Genomic DNA, 17313 nt, shown 5'->3' with positions numbered 1-17313 from the left:
GTATGTAGAAAGAAGTGTGCATAAATTGTCCACAAACTTCTTGCAAATAAAGTTGGGATGTTTCAATTTCAAGAGTGACGTGACCCAATCGATTTGCGCATGCGCAACCTGGAAAAACGTGAAGAAAGTAGTATGGCAGACAAACCGGAGGATTTGCCTCTGGACCGGGTGCAGGTAATGTATTAACGCAACTTTCATAACGGCTTCTTCGACAATAGTATAGTTGTTATTTGCGTGCAAGGAAAAGTGGGGGTGATATCATTTGGTTATATTGTGTAAACCACCTTTCTTTGGAGTTAGCAACTCGCTGGCTAGCAAGCGAGGTTGCTTGTGCATTAGGATAGTACGACACGAGGCAAGTCACTCAGTTATTTTATGTATCTCAACGAGGAACGCTGTGAATAGATTATCAAGGATAAAAGTTGTACACCCCCATCAATTGGTTATCTTGGTGAACGTGCCTTTGTAGCGACCCTTCTCAACTCGTAACTGGCTTGTAACGTCGTTAGGCGCAAAGTGAAAAAGTTGTAACTAGTTAAAGTTAGCTAGCGTATCCGCGTTAGCTTTCTCAGCAGAGCTAATGAGGCTGGTTATTTGCATTTGATAGATCTATTTGCACAAAATAACCGAAATATGAATTTGTCATGTTGAAGATTTTCTAAACACGTTCTCATTTTATTGCTATGTAAAGAAGGCTGTTAAGAGCACTGCAGGCTTTCCTGAAGACCAAATCCACCCCAGACTCTGCTCCTGGACGAGAGTCAACACCTCTCCCTCTTCACACTATGGCAGATCCTCAAGCAGACCCAGACCATCCCCGTGTGAGTCCCTTTGCCCACACAGTACAGAGCAACATGGCTACATAATACAAGAATATCTATGGAAACAGTGTCTATGGAAAAAGTGTGTTTCTCCAGCAACACACTTCTGGAGTATAGGTGGTGAAGCTGTTGTACTAATCACAAGTCACTCAGCCCCTTGCCTCATGGCATCTACACCAGAGATGACCCCTGACCAGATCCAGCAGTTCTGCAAGAAGGTCCTGACAGAGAGAGGAGCAGGGGGGGGGGGGGGGGTTGAGGTATTTCTAAATACTATAATTGTATTTATACAAGGCTTTTCTAGACACTAAAGGTGCTTACCTTATCCTCCAATCGGGGATGCATGCTCGTCACCTTCTGGCGAAATTCGCTGTTTTGAATCCAAAATAGGATACTGGAGTGATTTGTGTAGATCCAATGAGAAAAGGGGTGGCTTTATTGAGTGATGCGCAATACTGGTTGTATCCAAGGCTCGGCCAATCGTTCACATAACAGAATGCAGCATGTGACAGAAGAGAGAACCAATTTGCTAGTTACAGCATCAGCGTGCACTCTGGAAAGACAGCGGGAGGGTGGAAAGGCAGATTGCCAGTTACAGCAGTGCATCCCCTGAATGATATCAAACAGGAAGGTGAGAAGTCTGACCACGGCGGCGAGAAGGTGTTGCTGTAACCGAAAAACAACTGGCATTTGGAAAGTTTGAGGTGGGGGAGAAAGTGTGGTGGAACAAGTGTTATTAGTATTGTTAAGCATCTTGCTAGCTGGATCGATTTCTCCGTTTGCTAGCTATAGTATTAACTGGTATTTGACTCCTTGCTGTTCCTCAAGTTATAAGATGTTAGTTGCTTACTGGATCCTGGCAATATGTGTGAAATGTTCCCTCAAAAGTATGTGGTTTGTTTTCAGGATGAGCGAATTAGGCGAAAATTGGGCATTGCTTGTTAAACAAGTGTATTAGTAGCCGGAAGCTTTAATGCAGGGAAACTTAAATCAGTTCTACCAAATCGCTATCAACATGTTAAATGTGCAACCAGAGGGGAAAAAATTATAGATCACCTGTACTCCACACACAGAAACGCGTACAAAGCTCGTCCCCCATTTGGTAAATCTGACTCTACTCCTGATTCCTGCTTACAAGCAAAAATTAAAGCAGGAAGCACCATTTTTTCATTTAAGAAATGGTCAGATGAAGGAGATGCTAAACTACAGGACTGTTTTGCTATCACAGACTGGAACATGTTCCGGGATTCTTCCAATGACATTTAGGAATACACAACATCAGTCACTGGCTTTATCAATAAGTGCATTGAGGACGTCGTCCCCATAGTGACCGTACGTATATAGCCCAACCAGAAGCCATGGATTACAGGCAACATTCGTACTGAGCTAAAGGGTAAAGTTGCCGCTTTCAAGATGCGGGACTCTAACCCGGAAGCTTACAAGAAATGCTGCTATGCCCTCCGACGAACCATCAAACAGGCAAAGCGTCAATACAGGGCTAAGAATGGTCCACACACACCTTCTCACTATTGGTCAGTCTGTAAGTAAGCATTTCACTGTAAGGTCTACCTACACCTGTTGTATTCGGCGCACGTGACAAATCAACTGTACTTTGATTTATTCGGGGATGAAGTGGAGATGGAGCTGGGCCTGGCTTAAGCTGGATGCCACTATAGAAATGAATGGAACACCACACTTTTTCAATAAAACGTGTTATGCCAGATGTACTCTGCCTGAAAGAGATCAATTATGCCAACAAAGGGTATCTTGCTCTGCTGGCACATTGTAGAACAGATGTCCACAGGCAGAAAGTATTCAATGTAATGTGTAGCCCAAAGATATTGATTTTTGTGTTGAATTTAACAGTAACGTGTGTAAGGGGGGGATTATTTTTTTACTCAGTGAACTGTCCAATGCATCTCTTCAACTGATTTTACTCTCGTCTGTAGCTAGCATTTGGTCATCCAATGTGAATAAGTGCACCCCAGCAAACCCTGTACTCCTGTCTCTGTGTTGGACATGGGCCACGATGGTGCCACTGTGACTCTAAATATATCTAGACGGACTTTCCTCCCTATTCCTCCTTTCCTCCCTTTCCTCCCAATTCCTGACATTTAATCCTAGTAAAAATTCCCTGCCTTAGGTCACCACTTTTTTTGAAGAATGTGAAATGTCAGAATGATAGTGGTTTATTTGTTTCATCACAGTCCCAGTGGTTCAGAAGTTTACATACACTCAATTAGTATTTGGTAGCATTGCCTTTTCAATTGTTTAACTTGGGTCAAATGTTTCGGGTAGCCTTCCACAAGCTTCCCACAATAAGTTGGGTGAATTTTGGCCCATTCCTCCTGACAGAGCTGCTGTAACTGAGTCAGGTTTGTAGGCCTCCTTGCTCACACATACTTTTTCTATAGGATTGAGGTCAGGGCTTTCTGATGGCCACTCCAATACCTTGACTTTGAGTCCTTAAGCCATTTTGCCACAACTTTGGAAGTATGCTTGGAGTCGTTGTCCATTTGGAATACTCATTTGCGACCAAGCTTTAACTTCCTGACTGATGTCTTGAGACGTTGCTTCAATATATCCACATAATTTTCCTCCCTCACGGTGCCATATATTTTGTGAACAGTTCTATTTTTGTTTGATCAGACCAGAGGACATCTCTCCAAAAAGTACGATCTTTGTCCCCATGTGCAGTTGCAAACCGTAGTCTGGCTTTTTTATGGCGGTTTTGGAGCAGTGGCTTCTTCCTTGCTGAGCGGCCTTTCCTGTTGTCGATATAGAATTCGTTTTACTGTGGATATAGATACTTTTGTACCTGTTTCCTCCAGCATCTTCAAAAGATCCTTTGCTGCTGTTCTGGGATTGATTTGCACCAAAGTACGTTCATCTCTTGGAGACAGAACGGGTCTCCTTCCTGAGCGGTATGATGGCTGCGTGGTCCCATGGTGTTTATGCTTGCTTACTATTGTTTGTACAGATGAACGTGGTACCTTCAGGTGTTTGGAAATTGCTCCCAAGGATGAACCACATTTGTGGAGGTCTACAATTGTTTTTCTGAGGTCTTGGCCAATTTCTTTTTGATTTTCCCATGATGTCAAGGAAAGAGACACTGATTTTGAAGGTAGGCCTTGAAATACATCCACAGGTACACCTCCAATTGACTCAAATGATGTTACTTTGCTTTAGAAGCTTCTGATAGGCTATGACGTCATTTTCTGGAATTTTCCAAACTGTTGAAAGGCACAGTCAACTTAGTGTATGTGAACTTCTGACCAACTGGAATTGTGATACAATGAATTATAAGTGAAATAATCTGTCTGTAAACAATTGTTGGAAAAATTACTTGTCATGCTAGATGTCCTCACCGACTTGCCAAAACTATAGTTTGTTCACAAGACATTTGTGGAGTGGTTGAAAAATGAGTTTTAATGACTCCAACCTAAGTGAATGTAAACTTCCGAGTTCACCTGTAAGTTTAAATGTGCCTTTAAGCTAGCCCTTAGAGTTCTAATGGAGTTTTTTAATTTTTTTTATCTCCCCTGCTTAGGCAGCCTTTGTCATTGAACCTGCAGAGCAAGAAGCTGGCCTTGGACATCCAGAGAACCATCCAGGGAACAACGACCTGCATTTCTAAGAAAGGCTGCTACTGGTGAGGCCTGCTCTCTGACTTAGTCAGTAAGTGCGCCTCAGCAAACCCTGTCCGTGTTGGACATGGGCAATGATGGTGCCATAGTGACTCAAAATATATCCTGACAGATCTCCCTCTCTATTGGAGCCTGTCTCTGCAACTGACACACAAGGGCAATTAATGTACATTCATTGCCTCCTGTAAAATGTTATTGTTTGTTTTAGCATGGCTTATGTGGCCCACTCTGGGATGGCTGCAGATGAAATAGCAGAGAATATTGATTCAGCTGTCAGCACCATTGTGACAAAACTACGGGTTAGGTGAGTTTACTGCCAGGATGTCTTCCTGATCTCCCTAATCAATTGTACCCCGTCAACACCGATATTTTTCACTTTTATTATACGTTCAATGGTCAGGTATACTCAATGTTTATTAATGCTAAAGAAATGTGTGGGCCCAGTCTGAAAATCACCTTTGATATCTCTATTGTCTGGGGTGAGATTACAGGGCCTATAGTACTGTGGTACGTTAAGCTTATTGCCTGCTCTGTATAGCAGTGTGATTAAACCCATGTGCCTACAATCCTGACAAAGAAAGGCCTTTGCGGCCACTTGTTAATCTGAGTGATACGATACACAGGGTAGAAATGGCAGTAACATTGAAAATGTTTTCTTCACAGAAATAGTTTTGACCTGAATGTATGAGTGATTGTGTTCTTTGAGTATAAAGTGTTGTCTCTTTTGCAGAAAGGACCGTTGATAAAGGTCATCCACTTGAAAAGTCAATCAGTGGCTCGCTCTGCCCATCTACACCTCTAACCTGAGTAACCTGACCCTTACAGATGAAACACAGAAACAGACCTGCGCAGCCATGGATGCCAAGGTAGGACTGCTACACACAAATGCTTGTAAATTGCTTTGGAAGATTATATTATTTGATCAATGATCTATTTTTGTCAAATTAAAGGACTCGTCTTTGCACTGGTTCGGTACCTGTTTTACACTCTATTCATTTTGGTTTAAATCCAGTGCTATATGAAACTCATTCCAGTGAGGCAGGGGAGCGGTCTCCATTTAGTGCGGTCTCCCTGTTCACTCTCTGGGAACATCAACATAGCTCTTAGTGCCACATATTGACTATTGAGGTCAATTGCAGACCTCTCTATTATTTACATGCATATGTACATACATGCAGTACCAGTAAAAGTTTTGACACACCTACTCAAGGTTAAATAAACCTAAAGGGTTTCTTTATTTTTTACTATTTTCTACTTTGTAGAACAATAGTGAAGACATCCAAACTATGAAATAACACACATGGAATCATGTCGTAACCAAGTGTTGACGCTACACATCCCCGTCGCGGGATCATTTTAGTCAGCAGCCGCTGAATAGCATAGCACCACAGTCAAATAATATTACTAGAAAATATTCATGAAATCACAAGTGAAATATATTGAAACACAGCTTAGCCTTTTGTTAATCACCCTGCCATCTCAGATTTTGAAATGATGCTTTACAGCCAAAGCAAGACAAACATTTGTGTAAGTTTATCGATAGCCAAGCATAGCATTATGCCAAGCTAGCAGCAGGCAACCTGGTCACGAAAATCAGAAAAGCAATCAAATTAAATCGTTTACCTTTGATGAGCTTCGGATGTTTTCACTCACGAGACTCCTAGTTAGATAGCAAATGTTTCTTTTTTCCAAAAATATTATTTTTGTAGCCGAAATAACTCCGTTAGTTCTTCACGTTTGGCTGAGAATTCGACCGGAAATTGCGGTCACGACAGCGCCGAAAAATATTCCAAATTAGCTCCGTAATATCGACAGAAACATGGCAAACGTTGTTTATAATCAATCCTCAAGGTGTTTTTCAAATATCTATTCGATAATATATAAACCGGGACCGCTGTCTTTTCCGTAAGACCGGGAGGAAAAATAGCTACCTCTGTCTATTACGCAAGAATTACTCTGAGAGCCCTCAGCCGGACACTTACGCAATGTAGTCGTTTTACGCTCATTCTTCAACATAAAGGAGTGAAACTACTTCAAAATGCTGTAGACACCTTGGGGAATACGTATAAAAAGGAATCTGGTTGATAGCCCATTCACTGCTCAATAGGGACGCATCAGAACGCAGAGCTTTCAGAACATGAGTAACTTCCTGATTGGATTTTTCTCGGGCTTTCGCCTGCAATATCAGTTCTGTTATACTCACAGACAATATTTTTTACAGTTTTAGAATCTTTAAAGTGTTTTCTATCCTAAGCTGTCAATTATATGCATATTCTAGCATCTTGTCCTGACAAAATAGCCCATTTACTTTGGGAACGTTATTTTTTCCAAAAATGAAAATAGTGCCCCTTAGTTTCAACAGGTTTTAAACAAATCAAAATATTTTATATTTGAGATTCTTCCAAGTAGCCACCCTTTGCACATTCTTGACATTCTCTCAACCAGCTTCATGAGGTTGTCACCTGGAATGCATTTCAATTAACAGCTGTGCCTTCTTAAAGGTTAAGTTGTGGAATTTCTTTCCCTAATGCATTTGAGCCGATCAGTTGTGTTGTGACACGGTAGGGGTGGTATACAGAAGGTAGCCCTATTTGGTAAAAGACCCAAGTCCATATTATGGCTAGACCAGCTCAAATAAGCAAAGAGAAACGACAGTCCATCAATACTTTAAAACATGAAGGTCAGTCAATATGGAACATTTCATGAACTTTGAAAGTATCTTCAAGTGCAGTCGCTGTGATGAAACTGGCTCTCATGAGGACTGGAACGGAAGACCCATAGTTACCTCTGCTGCATAGGATAAGTTCATGAGAGTTAACTGCACCTCAGATTGCTGCCCAAATAAATACTTCAGAGTTCATGTAACAGATACATCTCAACATCAACTGTTCAAATTGCTGCAAAGAAACCACTACTAAAGGGCACCAATAAGAAGAGACTTTCTTGGGCCAAGAAACACGAGCAATGGAAATCCTTTGGTCAGTCCAAATAGGAGATTTTTAGTTCCAACCACCATGTCTTTGTGATGCGGAGTAGGTGAACGGATCTCCGCGTGTCGTTCCCCTCGGGAGGCATGGACGAGGAGGCGTGAGGTGCTTTGCTGTTTTGAATCCAAAATAGGATACCTATGTGATACATATACATACTACCTCAATAAGCCTGACTAACCGGTGTCTGTATATAGCCTTGCTACTCTTATTTTCAAATGTCTTCTTACTGTTTTATTTCTTTACTTACCTACACACACACACACACACACCCCCCCCTTCTCACTATTGGTCAGTCTGTAAGTAAGCATTTCACTGTAAGGTCTACCTACACCTGTTGTATTCGGCGCACGTGACAAATCAACTTTAATTTGATTTATTCGGGGATGAAGTGGAGATGGAGCTGGGCCTAGCTTAAGCTGGATGCCACTATAGAAATGAATGGAACACCACACTTTTTCAATAAAACGTGTTATGCCAGATGTACTCTGCCTGAAAGAGATCAATTATGCCAACAAAGGGTATCTTGCTCTGCTGGCACATTGTAGAACAGATGTCCACAGGCAGAAAGTATTCAATGTAATGTGTAGCCCAAAGATATTGATTTTTGTGTTGAATTTAACAGTAACGTGTGTAAGGGGGGGATTATTTTTTTACTCAGTGAACTGTCCAATGCATCTCTTCAACTGATTTTACTCTCGTCTGTAGCTAGCATTTGGTCATCCAATGTGAATAAGTGCACCCCAGCAAACCCTGTACTCCTGTCTCTGTGTTGGACATGGGCCACGATGGTGCCACTGTGACTCTAAATATATCCAGACGGACTTTCCTCCCTATTGGCGTCTGTCGCTACAACTTTGAGACAGTTACTTACTGTCATACTTAAAATGTATGTAATAATGATGATTACTTATGATATGGTCCTCGTTTACTTCTTGGTGCACGAGACACAACTCATCCAGGCATATCCCTTTGTCCTTCTTTAGGTGATCCCTTACAAGACACTGAGGACTGAGTACAAGCCCTTTGAAGCCAAACGACGGCTGCTGGGGAACTTTGACATGTTTCTTTCAGACGACCGCATTCGCCGCCTGCTGTCCTGGCACATTGGCAAGCACTTCCACGAGAGAAAGAAGTAAGCTTGTAAATATTGTTGGTTGATCACCTTACCTATTTTAGTCAAATTAAATCTATTTAAAGACTCATTTTTGCACTGGTTCGGAACCTGGTTCACTCTCAGTATGAATTTTGGTTTGACTCCATTGCTATATGAAACTCATTCCAGTGAGGCAGGGGAGTGGTATCCTTTTTGTGCGGTCTCCCTGTTCACTCTCTGGGAACATCAACATAGCCGCTAGTGCTGTTCCCTGGTTTTGAAATACATGTCCTCTTATACAGTTGAAGTCGGACGTTTACATACACCATAGCCAAATACATTTAAACTCCGTTTTTCACAATTCCTGACATTTAATCCTAGTAAAAATTCCCTGCCTTAGGTCACCACTTTTTTGAAGAATGTGAAATGTCAGAATGATAGTGGTTTATTTGTTTCATCACAGTCCCAGTGGTTCAGAAGTTTACATACACTCAATTAGTATTTGGTAGCATTGCCTTTTCAATTGTTTAACTTGGGTCAAATGTTTCGGGTAGCCTTCCACAAGCTTCCCACAATAAGTTGGGTGAATTTTGGCCCATTCCTCCTGACAGAGCTGCTGTAACTGAGTCAGGTTTGTAGGCCTCCTTGCTCACACATACTTTTTCTATAGGATTGAGGTCAGGGCTTTCTGATGGCCACTCCAATACCTTGACTTTGAGTCCTTAAGCCATTTTGCCACAACTTTGGAAGTATGCTTGGAGTCATTGTCCATTTGGAATACTCATTTGCGACCAAGCTTTAACTTCCTGACTGATGTCTTGAGACGTTGCTTCAATATATCCACATAATTTTCCTCCCTCACGGTGCCATATATTTTGTGAACAGTTCTATTTTTGTTTGATCAGACCAGAGGACATCTCTCCAAAAAGTACGATCTTTGTCCCCATGTGCAGTTGCAAACCGTAGTCTGGCTTTTTTATGGCGGTTTTGGAGCAGTGGCTTCTTCCTTGCTGAGCGGCCTTTCCTGTTGTCGATATAGAATTCGTTTTACTGTGGATATAGATACTTTTGTACCTGTTTCCTCCAGCATCTTCAAAAGATCCTTTGCTGCTGTTCTGGGATTGATTTGCACCAAAGTACGTTCATCTCTTGGAGACAGAACGGGTCTCCTTCCTGAGCGGTATGATGGCTGCGTGGTCCCATGGTGTTTATGCTTGCTTACTATTGTTTGTACAGATGAACGTGGTACCTTCAGGTGTTTGGAAATTGCTCCCAAGGATGAACCACATTTGTGGAGGTCTACAATTGTTTTTCTGAGGTCTTGGCCAATTTCTTTTTGATTTTCCCATGATGTCAAGGAAAGAGGCACTGATTTTGAAGGTAGGCCTTGAAATACATCCACAGGTACACCTCCAATTGACTCAAATGATGTTACTTTGCTTTAGAAGCTTCTGATAGGCTATGACATCATTTTCTGGAATTTTCCAAACTGTTGAAAGGCACAGTCAACTTAGTGTATGTGAACTTCTGACCAACTGGAATTGTGATACAATGAATTATAAGTGAAATAATCTGTCTGTAAACAATTGTTGGAAAAATTACTTGTCATGCTAGATGTCCTCACCGACTTGCCAAAACTATAGTTTGTTCACAAGACATTTGTGGAGTGGTTGAAAAATGAGTTTTAATGACTCCAACCTAAGTGAATGTAAACTTCCGAGTTCACCTGTAAGTTTAAATGTGCCTTTAAGCTAGCCCTTAGAGTTCTAATGGAGTTTTTATTTTATTTTATCTCCCCTGCTTAGGCAGCCTTTGTCATTGAACCTGCAGAGCAAGAAGCTGGCCTTGGACATCCAGAGAACCATCCAGGGAACAACGACCTGCATTTCTAAGAAAGGCTGCTACTGGTGAGGCCTGCTCTCTGACTTAGTCAGTAAGTGCGCCTCAGCAAACCCTGTCCGTGTTGGACATGGGCAATGATGGTGCCATAGTGACTCAAAATATATCCTGACAGATCTCCCTCTCTATTGGAGCCTGTCTCTGCAACTGACACACAAGGGCAATTAATGTACATTCATTGCCTCCTGTAAAATGTTATTGTTTGTTTTAGCATGGCTTATGTGGCCCACTCTGGGATGGCTGCAGATGAAATAGCAGAGAATATTGATTTAGCTGTCAGCACCATCGTGACAAAACTACGGGTTAGGTGAGTTTACTGCCAGGATGTCTTCCTGATCTCCCTAATCAATTGTACCCCGTCAACACCGATATTTTTCACTTTTATTATACGTTCAATGGTCAGGTATACTCAATGTTTATTAATGCTAAAGAAATGTGTGGGCCCAGTCTGAAAATCACCTTTGATATCTCTATTGTCTGGGGTGAGATTACAGGGCCTATAGTACTGTGGTACGTTAAGCTTATTGCCTGCTCTGTATAGCAGTGTGATTAAACCCATGTGCCTACAATCCTGACAAAGAAAGGCCTTTGCGGCCACTTGTTAATCTGAGTGATACGATACACAGGGTAGAAATGGCAGTAACATTGAAAATGTTTTCTTCACAGAAATAGTTTTGACCTGAATGTATGAGTGATTGTGTTCTTTGAGTATAAAGTGTTGTCTCTTTTGCAGAAAGGACCGTTGATAAAGGTCATCCACTTGAAAAGTCAATCAGTGGCTCGCTCTGCCCATCTACACCTCTAACCTGAGTAACCTGACCCTTACAGATGAAACACAGAAACAGACCTGCGCAGCCATGGATGCCAAGGTAGGACTGCTACACACAAATGCTTGTAAATTGCTTTGGAAGATTATATTATTTGATCAATGATCTATTTTTGTCAAATTAAAGGACTCGTCTTTGCACTGGTTCGGTACCTGTTTTACACTCTATTCATTTTGGTTTAAATCCAGTGCTATATGAAACTCATTCCAGTGAGGCAGGGGAGCGGTCTCCATTTAGTGCGGTCTCCCTGTTCACTCTCTGGGAACATCAACATAGCTCTTAGTGCCGCATATTGACTATTGAGGTCAATTGCAGACCTCTCTATTATTTACATGCATATGTACATACATGCAGTACCAGTAAAAGTTTTGACACACCTACTCAAGGTTAAATAAACCTAAAGGGTTTCTTTATTTTTTACTATTTTCTACTTTGTAGAACAATAGTGAAGACATCCAAACTATGAAATAACACACATGGAATCATGTCGTAACCAAGTGTTGACGCTACACATCCCCGTCGCGGGATGATTTTAGTCAGCAGCCGCTGAATAGCATAGCACCACAGTCAAATAATATTACTAGAAAATATTCATGAAATCACAAGTGAAATATATTGAAACACAGCTTAGCCTTTTGTTAATCACCCTGCCATCTCAGATTTTGAAATGATGCTTTACAGCCAAAGCAAGACAAACATTTGTAAGTTTATCGATAGCCAAGCATAGCATTATGCCAAGCTAGCAGCAGGCAACCTGGTCACGAAAATCAGAAAGCAATCAAATTAAATCGTTTACCTTTGATGAGCTTCGGATGTTTTCACTCACGAGACTCCTAGTTAGATAGCAAATGTTTCTTTTTTCCAAAAATATTATTTTTGTAGCCGAAATAACTCCGTTAGTTCTTCACGTTTGGCTGAGAATTCGACCGGAAATTGCGGTCACGACAGCGCCGAAAAATATTCCAAATTAGCTCCGTAATATCGACAGAAACATGGCAAACGTTGTTTATAATCAATCCTCAAGGTGTTTTTCAAATATCTATTCGATAATATATAAACCGGGACCGCTGTCTTTTCCGTAAGACCGGGAGGAAAAATAGCTACCTCTGTCTATTACGCAAGAATTACTCTGAGAGCCCTCAGCCGGACACTTACGCAATGTAGTCGTTTTACGCTCATTCTTCAACATAAAGGAGTGAAACTACTTCAAAATGCTGTAGACACCTTGGGGAATACGTATAAAAAGGAATCTGGTTGATAGCCCATTCACTGCTCAATAGGGACGCATCAGAACGCAGAGCTTTCAGAACATGAGTAACTTCCTGATTGGATTTTTCTCGGGCTTTCGCCTGCAATATCAGTTCTGTTATACTCACAGACAATATTTTTTACAGTTTTAGAATCTTTAAAGTGTTTTCTATCCTAAGCTGTCAATTATATGCATATTCTAGCATCTTGTCCTGACAAAATAGCCCATTTACTTTGGGAACGTTATTTTTTCCAAAAATGAAAATAGTGCCCCTTAGTTTCAACAGGTTTTAAACAAATCAAAATATTTTATATTTGAGATTCTTCCAAGTAGCCACCCTTTGCACATTCTTGACATTCTCTCAACCAGCTTCATGAGGTTGTCACCTGGAATGCATTTCAATTAACAGCTGTGCCTTCTTAAAGGTTAAGTTGTGGAATTTCTTTCCCTAATGCATTTGAGCCGATCAGTTGTGTTGTGACACGGTAGGGGTGGTATACAGAAGGTAGCCCTATTTGGTAAAAGACCCAAGTCCATATTATGGCTAGACCAGCTCAAATAAGCAAAGAGAAACGACAGTCCATCAATACTTTAAAACATGAAGGTCAGTCAATATGGAACATTTCATGAACTTTGAAAGTATCTTCAAGTGCAGTCGCTGTGATGAAACTGGCTCTCATGAGGACTGGAACGGAAGACCCATAGTTACCTCTGCTGCATAGGATAAGTTCATGAGAGTTAACTGCACCTCAGATTGCTGCCCAAATAAATACTTCAGAGTTCATGTAACAGATACATCTCAACATCAACTGTTCAAATTGCTGCAAAGAAACCACTACTAAAGGGCACCAATAAGAAGAGACTTTCTTGGGCCAAGAAACACGAGCAATGGAAATCCTTTGGTCAGTCCAAATAGGAGATTTTTAGTTCCAACCACCATGTCTTTGTGATGCGGAGTAGGTGAACGGATCTCCGCGTGTCGTTCCCCTCGGGAGGCATGGACGAGGAGGCGTGAGGTGCTTTGCTGTTTTGAATCCAAAATAGGATACCTATGTGATACATATACATACTACCTCAATAAGCCTGACTAACCGGTGTCTGTATATAGCCTTGCTACTCTTATTTTCAAATGTCTTCTTACTGTTTTATTTCTTTACTTACCTACACACACACACACACACCCCCCCCTTCTCACTATTGGTCAGTCTGTAAGTAAGCATTTCACTGTAAGGTCTACCTACACCTGTTGTATTCGGCGCACGTGACAAATCAACTTTAATTTGATTTATTCGGGGATGAAGTGGAGATGGAGCTGGGCCTAGCTTAAGCTGGATGCCACTATAGAAATGAATGGAACACCACACTTTTTCAATAAAACGTGTTATGCCAGATGTACTCTGCCTGAAAGAGATCAATTATGCCAACAAAGGGTATCTTGCTCTGCTGGCACATTGTAGAACAGATGTCCACAGGCAGAAAGTATTCAATGTAATGTGTAGCCCAAAGATATTGATTTTTGTGTTGAATTTAACAGTAACGTGTGTAAGGGGGGGATTATTTTTTTACTCGGTGAACTGTCCAATGCATCTCTTCAACTGATTTTACTCTCGTCTGTAGCTAGCATTTGGTCATCCAATGTGAATAAGTGCACCCCAGCAAACCCTGTACTCCTGTCTCTGTGTTGGACATGGGCCACGATGGTGCCACTGTGACTCTAAATATATCCAGACGGACTTTCCTCCCTATTGGCGTCTGTCGCTACAACTTTGAGACAGTTACTTACTGTCATACTTAAAATGTATGTAATAATGATGATTACTTATGATATGGTCCTCGTTTACTTCTTGGTGCACGAGACACAACTCATCCAGGCATATCCCTTTGTCTTTCTTTAGGTGATCCCTTACAAGACACTGAGGACTGAGTACAAGCCCTTTGAAGCCAAACGACGGCTGCTGGGGAACTTTGACATGTTTCTTTCAGACGACCGCATTCGCCGCCTGCTGTCCTGGCACATCGGCAAGCACTTCTACGAGAGAAAGAAGTAAGCTTGTAAATATTGTTGGTTGATCACCTTACCTATTTTAGTCAAATTAAATCTATTTAAAGACTCATTTTTGCACTGGTTCGGAACCTGGTTCACTCTCAGTATGAATTTTGGTTTGACTCCATTGCTATATGAAACTCATTCCAGTGAGGCAGGGGAGTGGTATCCTTTTTGTGCGGTCTCCCTGTTCACTCTCTGGGAACATCAACATAGCCGCTAGTGCTGTTCCCTGGTTTTGAAATACATGTCCTCTTATACAGTTGAAGTCGGACGTTTACATACACCATAGCCAAATACATTTAAACTACGTTTTTCATAATTCCTGACATTTAATCCTAGTAAAAATTCCCTGCCTTAGGTCACCACTTTTTTTGAAGAATGTGAAATGTCAGAATGATAGTGGTTTATTTGTTTCATCACAGTCCCAGTGGTTCAGAAGTTTACATACACTCAATTAGTATTTGGTAGCATTGCCTTTTCAATTGTTTAACTTGGGTCAAATGTTTCGGGTAGCCTTCCACAAGCTTCCCACAATAAGTTGGGTGAATTTTGGCCCATTCCTCCTGACAGAGCTGCTGTAACTGAGTCAGGTTTGTAGGCCTCCTTGCTCACACATACTTTTTCTATAGGATTGAGGTCAGGGCTTTCTGATGGCCACTCCAATACCTTGACTTTGAGTCCTTAAGCCATTTTGCCACAACTTTGGAAGTATGCTTGGAGTCATTGTCCATTTGGAATACTCATTTGCGACCAAGCTTTAACTTCCTGACTGATGTCTTGAGACGTTGCTTCAATATATCCACATAATTTTCCTCCCTCACGGTGCCATATATTTTGTGAACAGTTCTATTTTTGTTTGATCAGACCAGAGGACATCTCTCCAAAAAGTACGATCTTTGTTTCCATGTGCAGTTGCAAACCGTAGTCTGGCTTTTTTATGGCGGTTTTGGAGCAGTGGCTTCTTCCTTGCTGAGCGGCCTTTCCTGTTGTCGATATAGAATTCGTTTTACTGTGGATATAGATACTTTTGTACCTGTTTCCTCCAGCATCTTCAAAAGATCCTTTGCTGCTGTTCTGGGATTGATTTGCACCAAAGTACGTTCATCTCTTGGAGACAGAACGGGTCTCCTTCCTGAGCGGTATGATGGCTGCGTGGTCCCATGGTGTTTATGCTTGCTTACTATTGTTTGTACAGATGAACGTGGTACCTTCAGGTGTTTGGAAATTGCTCCCAAGGATGAACCACATTTGTGGAGGTCTACAATTGTTTTTCTGAGGTCTTGGCCAATTTCTTTTTGATTTTCCCATGATGTCAAGGAAAGAGGCACTGATTTTGAAGGTAGGCCTTGAAATACATCCACAGATAGACCTCCAATTGACTCAAATGATGTTACTTTGCTTTAGAAGCTTCTGATAGGCTATGACATCATTTTCTGGAATTTTCCAAACTGTTGAAAGGCACAGTCAACTTAGTGTATGTGAACTTCTGACCAACTGGAATTGTGATACAATGAATTATAAGTGAAATAATCTGTCTGTAAACAATTGTTGGAAAATTTACTTGTCATGCTAGATGTCCTCACCGACTTGCCAAAACTATAGTTTGTTCACAAGACATTTGTGGAGTGGTTGAAAAATGAGTTTTAATGACTCCAACCTAAGTGAATGTAAACTTCCGAGTTCACCTGTAAGTTTAAATGTGCCTTTAAGCTAGCCCTTAGAGTTCTAATGGAGTTTTTATTTTATTTTATCTCCCCTGCTTAGGCAGCCTTTGTCATTGAACCTGCAGAGCAAGAAGCTGGCCTTGGACATCCAGGGAAGAACGACCTGCATTTCTAAGAAAGGCTGCTACTGGTGAGGCCTGCTCTCTGACTTAGTCAGTAAGTGCGCCTCAGCAAACCCTGTCCGTGTTGGACATGGGCAATGATGGTGCCACAGTGACTCAAAATATATCCTGACAGATCTCCCTCTCTATTGGGGCCTGTCTCTGCAACTGACACACAAGGGCAATTAATGTACATTCATTGCCTCCTGTAAAATGTTATTGTTTGTTTTAGCATGGCTTATGTGGCCCACTCTGGGATGGCTGCAGATGAAATAGCAGAGAATATTGATTCAGCTGTCAGCACCATCGTGACAAAACTACGGGTTAGGTGAGTTTACTGCCAGGATGTCTTCCTGATCTCCCTAATCAATTGTACCCCGTCAACACCGATATTTTTCACTTTTATTATACGTTCAATGGTCAGGTATACTCAATGTTTATTAATGCTAAAGAAATGTGTGGGCCCAGTCTGAAAATCACCTTTGATATCTCTATTGTCTGGGGTGAGATTACAGGGCCTATAGTACTGTGGTACGTTAAGCTTATTGCCTGCTCTGTATAGCAGTGTGATTAAACCCATGTGCCTACAATCCTGACAAAGAAAGGCCTTTGCGGCCACTTGTTAATCTGAGTGATACGATACACAGGGTAGAAATGGCAGTAACATTGAAAATGTTTTCTTCACAGAAATAGTTTTGACCTGAATGTATGAGTGATTGTGTTCTTTGAGTATAAAGTGTTGTCTCTTTTGCAGAAAGGACCGTTGATAAAGGTCATCCACTTGAAAAGTCAATCAGTGGCTCGCTCTGCCCATCTACACCTCTAACCTGAGTAACCTGACCCTTACAGATGAAACACAGAAACAGACCTGCGCAGCCATGGATGCCAAGGTAGGACTGCTACACACAAATGCTT

General features: G+C 41.5%; 2 protein-coding genes and 3 non-coding genes across 5 annotated transcripts; all 5 read left to right on the top strand.

The window, feature by feature from the left end:
• The first annotated feature begins 101 nt into the window (after positions 1-101).
• LOC135523692 (ribosomal L1 domain-containing protein 1-like) lies at positions 102-11273 on the top strand. The gene is made up of 6 exons (XM_064950523.1): positions 102-174; positions 692-821; positions 8442-8590; positions 10357-10458; positions 10662-10757; positions 11184-11273. Exons 2-6 carry the CDS (start codon positions 786-788, stop codon positions 11194-11196), a joined length of 396 nt encoding a protein of 131 aa, XP_064806595.1. The 5' UTR covers positions 102-174; positions 692-785; the 3' UTR covers positions 11197-11273.
• LOC135525399 (small nucleolar RNA ACA64) lies at positions 4909-5036 on the top strand. The gene has a single exon (XR_010453166.1). It is a non-coding gene; the product is annotated as a small nucleolar RNA ACA64 (small nucleolar RNA).
• On the top strand, positions 10894-11021 carry LOC135525398 (small nucleolar RNA ACA64). Its single transcript, XR_010453165.1, has one exon. It is a non-coding gene; the product is annotated as a small nucleolar RNA ACA64 (small nucleolar RNA).
• On the top strand, positions 11237-17288 carry LOC135523693 (ribosomal L1 domain-containing protein 1-like). Its single transcript, XM_064950524.1, has 5 exons — positions 11237-11319; positions 14422-14570; positions 16338-16427; positions 16631-16726; positions 17153-17288. The coding sequence occupies exons 1-5, from the start codon at positions 11308-11310 to the stop codon at positions 17163-17165; spliced, it is 360 nt and encodes a 119-aa protein (XP_064806596.1). The 5' UTR covers positions 11237-11307; the 3' UTR covers positions 17166-17288.
• Positions 16863-16990, top strand: LOC135525397 (small nucleolar RNA ACA64). The gene has a single exon (XR_010453164.1). It is a non-coding gene; the product is annotated as a small nucleolar RNA ACA64 (small nucleolar RNA).
• Positions 17289-17313: the final 25 nt, after the last annotated feature.

The sequence above is a fragment of the Oncorhynchus masou genome, chromosome 31 (assembly GCF_036934945.1).
Source record: "Oncorhynchus masou masou isolate Uvic2021 chromosome 31, UVic_Omas_1.1, whole genome shotgun sequence".
Classification (NCBI taxonomy): Eukaryota; Metazoa; Chordata; class Actinopteri; order Salmoniformes; family Salmonidae; genus Oncorhynchus; species Oncorhynchus masou.
This window is presented reverse-complemented; position numbering and strand designations above follow the sequence as displayed.